At 41.9% G+C, this 5,479-nt stretch overlaps 1 protein-coding gene across 1 annotated transcript; it reads left to right on the plus strand.

Annotated features, from left to right (window-relative positions):
• Positions 1 to 3,101: 3,101 nt before the first annotated feature.
• Positions 3,102 to 4,697, plus strand: LOC128379400 (transcriptional regulatory protein AlgP-like). Its single transcript, XM_053339016.1, is given in 3 exon segments — positions 3,102 to 3,390; positions 3,705 to 3,733; positions 3,912 to 4,697. Coding segments are annotated over 3 exon segments (1,104 nt in total).
• Positions 4,698 to 5,479: the final 782 nt, after the last annotated feature.

Below are 5,479 nucleotides of genomic sequence, written 5' to 3' on the forward strand. Positions count from 1 at the left end.
CTTATATTTTCAGTTCCTGAGCTGATTTTTGATGTTAAAAACCTGGTTCAGAATAACTGTGAGACAGAGGCCAGTCGGGGTCTGAGAGAAAACGCTGAAGCCTTAAAGAAGGCCTCTGAAGAGAAACAAGACCTGGGCCGAATCAAGTGAGTCTGAAAATGAACATTATGTTCAGTTTAATGATGAAAAAGATGTAACTGTTTCTTTCCTCAGACTTTCTTAAGCCTGAAACATGTTAAAGTTTTTTCTTCATGTTTTAACATAAATGAGAATTTATTAAACAGAAACATCTGAACAATAATTTAAGATGCATAATAAGAAGTGATTATTCATTTTAAAATATTTGTTCTATTCCTCCAACAGAAATGAGTTTGAGAAGTTAGCCAGAGTACAACGCTCAGTTAAAAACACCAACAGAAGCTCTGATGACAAGAAGACTTTGACTGACTTTGCAAAAGAACACTGTGAGGATGAAACTGTTCAGAGATGGTTGAGAGAGAATTCAGAGTCTCCTGTTTTCTCCCAGCTGGTGGACATGTTTCATTTCCTAAAGAAACACATCGATGAGGAAGAAAAGAAGAATCACAGTAACAGTGTTCACATCACCTTTGTTGCACATGGATGCATCAGCAACTCAATGATCCCAGCCAGCTGTCTGCTGCCTCGGTCCTCCATCACAGATGTGATCCTGTATTCTCCCTGGAACTGTGCCATCGATGCCGATGTAGCGTACGGTGTCGCTACGGGACGAATAAAGCCTCAACACAGAAAGTTTTACTGTAGGCCAGGACAAGGCTGTGGAGTTCCTGATGAAAAACATCAACCCACCAAACTACCCGACTGCTGGAACTCAATGAAGAAGGCTGGAGACCAAAGGATTCCCAACATCATACTCAGTCCTCTGAAACCACCAGAAGATGGTTTTTGGAAAAGATTTGAGTCTCCCAAAGAACAACATGGTCATTCAGGAAGAAACCGCATCATCGTCCCGTTCATCCTCCCAGCAGGAAGCAGCTCTTTAAAAATAGTCCCGTTCTTCATCGTCACTCTGGCTCTGTCTCTGGTGCTCTTCTTCTCCAGGTTTAAAGCCACCGTCCATCTCACTGCCTGCCTGGGTGACAGTTCTACTGAGAAGAAGCTTGACCAGGAGTATCTGAAGCAGCAGTATGCCTGCTGCGTCAATGACACTACAATGACATGTTCATCAGACATGTATGCAGACACAGTCCTCCAGAGAGCTTTTATAGCTGTGTTTGGTTAGACATCGTTTCTGTTTGTGGTCAAAACTGAGCAAGAGAGCATCGAACCATAGCTTGAGTGAAGGAACCTTTTTTATTTTTATGTTTCAGTTTAATTTTAGTTTTAGAGAACAATCTGTTGAAACATGAGATCCAGTTTCTTCTACTGGATGGCTGACAGAGTTTTGCTTTATTTCAAGATGATTTATGGAATAATTCCTCATTTAATAAACTTTGTGTTCACACTGAGTCATAAAGAAATCTGTAAATATTCACATAAAACACCACATTCATTGTTTCATTCAGAGAACCTTGAAACTGTGATGTCTGATTTTTGTTTTATACGTTTATTACTTTTTCTATAAATAGTTGATTGATGATGCATTACTTTAACAAAACAGATTCAATACTGCTGATTTTAGTCTGTAACCCCCCCCCCCAAAAAAAAAAACAACAACAAAGACACACATCTGGGAATGTTGGGTATCTTTAAATTAAAGTGTAATTTTGTTGTGATTTGGCTCTATATAAATAAAGATTGATTGATTGATTGATTGATTCTTCTGTGTTTTATTATAAATGTTGATAAGAAACTATATTTTTTATTCTCATTCCCACATTTATTGATATAGCACCATATGACAGCATCAGTTTATCACACAGAGCAGTAAAGACTGAACACAGACCTGTTGGTAAAACGTTTCAACCTAAAATCAAACACTAAATACACTAACACTGCACTATTGACCTATTATTATTATATATATTATAATATTATCATGTAATGTACACTTTGTAATTATTATGTTAAATATAAATAATGTGTACATGAATAATATTAAATGTATTGGGATCATCCACAGATATTAATAATATTCTTATTAATCAGACCAGCTGTAGAAATAATGAGTGTTGTAGTAACAATGTGTGACCTGCAGGGGGCAGCAGCCATCCTGACTCCAACAGGTCTCTGACCATTGCAAAGCATCATGGGAGCTGTAGGAGCACAAACAAACTCGTTAGAAGAAACTGAACATCTTTCTCCAACCAAACACTGTCCTGACAGTGAGACAGCCGTACTCTGACCCACATCCCTCAGCCTGGGAAGATGTTTCAGCGGAGGAGGGAACGGCAGCGTCAGTGCTGGAGGTTACCGCTTGGTGGAAACAGAGGTTTGAGGTTTGATGTTAAACAATCATTTCCGCTTCCAGGCTGACGCAACTTCACACCGGCCAAACGATGCAGAACCCTCCGTGAGTTATCAACAACCTTTTTATGTTTTCTCCTTCTTTGTAATTAATTTAAACTTGTAATTCGGCTTCATGAACTCTTTGAGAGGAGTAAAGTTATTGGCGGGAAACACAGAGGAGGCATTTCCTGTTTGAATGAATCTCTGCAGCAGCTTTTCTACGGTGCAGAGCACAACTATGTGAACCGGCACAGTTGTTAGACTCAGTATTATTAGTTTTCTGCTTCTCCTCCTGCAGCTTCACATGTAAACCAACCTGATGTGTTTGGTTACTTGTGATGTGACTGTTGTATGTTAGTAATTATTATTAACCCATCTATCAAACCAATAACTAACAACAGTCAGACAACCTTATCATTCTTTAGCAGGTAGCTGGTGATAAAACATACAACATTTACACATTAGCAGTTTGACTTCATCTCCAGGGAAATATTACACCAAACAATGTCAACAGTCTTTTATGCTGCAATCTTATATTTAATGCTCTATTCTAGCATTTTATTTCTCTCTTTCTATTTTTTCACGGTCAATGAAGAGTGAAGAGTGTGAGTGTGTTTGTGTGGCTTGTTTTTTATTTCTGATGAAATCAATCACTTTTTCATCTGGTGGGAACAATGAAAATGTTCTCTGTGTCTAACAGGGAAAATGAGGTCGCACAACTAAAAGATCGGCTTTTGAAAACTCTGCAAAGTTTAAAAGAAGACCATTTCAAAGAACTGAAATGGTCTTTGGAAAGCTCCACAAAAATCCCAGTTTGCGAACTGGAGACGGCCGACAGGCGGGAAACAGTGGACCTGCTGGTGCAGAGCTTCCCCCAGCAGGCGGTGGATAAGACCATAAAATGTTTAAAGAAGATCAACAGAGAGGACCTGGTTCTGAAGCTCTCACCGTTCAACCCAGGAGGTAAAATGCTTCAGCAGCTCTTTATGGAAATGTTCAGGATGTTTAATGTTGCTGTCTCATCTGAATAAATGTCACTTTTATATAAAAATCACAACAATCAGTTTGAACTGAATCAAAACTACAGCAGCCAGAGAAATTATAAATATATTATTATTAGTATTAATATTATTTTGAGGTACTTGTTTGAAATTAAGTTTGTCATTTAAAGTCTGCTTCTTATAAATGTAAATTAATTGGTTAATAAAATGAGACCAAAACAAAAGAGAACTGCTGCACAGAGAACAGCAACTGACTGTTTCTTCCTTCTTTTGAAGCTCAACCGAAGAACAGGCGACTTGAGAAGGTAAGAGTTATGGAATGAATGTTAATGATGAATACTGCACTTTACTTAGTTTATAAGTTAGAGGAGACAGAAATATGATCTCAAGATAAATCTACACCCAGGACCACATGAATCAAGATATTTGCATTTATGATTACAGTTAAATAAAACATTTATCTGTGATCTGTTTGAATTGTAGAAACGCATCGTAGAAACGGTGGCTGCATCCAAGGAGCGGGGAGGCTCGTCTATACCTGCCCTCAGTAAGGCTCTGGTTGCCCAAGGCTACGATGTGGACAAAAACAACGCCCGCATCATGACCACCATCAATTGCCTGGTGGACATAGGGACTCTGGTCCAGACCAAAGGGACTGGGGCACTAAAGATGAACAAGAAAGCTGACACCAAGGCCAAGAAGCAAGCAAAGAAAACCACTCCTAAAGCTGAGAAGCTCGCCATACCAAAACCCAAGAAACCTGCAGCCACGAAATCTGCTGCACCTAAGGAGCTCAAGACACCTGCAGCCAAGAAACCTGCAGCCGAGACACCTGCAGCCAAGAAACCTGCAGCCAAAAAACCTGCAGCCACACAATCTGCTGCACCTAAGGAGCTCAAGACACCTGCAGCCAAGAAACCTGCAGCCGAGAAACCTGCAGCCAAGAAACCTGCAGCCGAGACACCTGCAGCCAAGAAACCTGCAGCCAAAAAACCTGCAGCCACACAATCTGCTGCACCTAAGGAGCTCAAGACACCTGCAGCCAAGAAACCTGCAGCCAAGAAACCTGCAGCCGAGAAACCTGCAGCTGAGACACCTGCAGCCAAGAAACCTGCAGCCAAGAAACCAAAGACACCAACCACTAAGCAGTCCTAGACGAAGGGCAAGATGTCTGCAGTGACCAAGAGAGCAGCCAAAAAGGTTCCTCCACTTCGTGCAAAAAAGGTTGCAAAGCCCAAAGCCAAGAAGGCGGCACCAAGGAAGAAGTGATGCATCAGGGCTCTGACTAGGTCTCTGCCCCCCCCCGTGTTTCCCTGTTTCCTGCTCCTCTCTCTCTCTGGTGGCAGCTCCTCTCTCTCTGGTGGCAGCTCCTCTCTCTCTCTCTGGTGGCAGCTCCTCTCTCTCTCTCTCTCCAGTGGCAGCTCCTCTCTCTCTGGTGGCAGCTCCTCTCTCTCTCTGGTGGCAGCTCCTCTCTCTCTGGTGGCAGCTCCTCTCTCTCCAGTGGCAGCTCCTCCTTCCACACCCAAACATCCTCCATGAGTTTACAGTCCACGCTTCGCTCAGATGACATCATGTGACGGAGGTGACCATGTTTTCATGGACTTCCTTCAGGTCCAACAACACTTTTGTAACACTGATGAAGCAGCATCGTAACACCAAGACAACCAGAATCATTCCACCAAACCTCCCAGCGTTTACAGCTGTGCCGTATCACAGCAGCCGCCATGATACCGGTTTACATTTTGACATGATAAAAAAAGTGTCAGGCATTTACATCTGCTAGCTCAGAAAACACTCCACTGAGTACAACCAGGCTGTGAATGCACAGAGGAGGAGATACTAACAGCTGGTGATGTGTAAACAAATGACTCATCGGAGCAGGAAGAGGGTGAAGCATCGGACACGACCCTGATAAACACAGAGGAACCTGACACCAGTTTTACCTTTGACTCTGTAGTCTGGAAGTGTATTATGTTCTGATGCAGTTTGATCTAAACTTTTACCGTGAACAGCTGCTGACTGAAAGCACAGCTCTTTACAACACACAGTTG

Source organism: Scomber japonicus, chromosome 18 (genome assembly GCF_027409825.1).
Source record: "Scomber japonicus isolate fScoJap1 chromosome 18, fScoJap1.pri, whole genome shotgun sequence".
Classification (NCBI taxonomy): domain Eukaryota; kingdom Metazoa; phylum Chordata; class Actinopteri; order Scombriformes; family Scombridae; genus Scomber; species Scomber japonicus.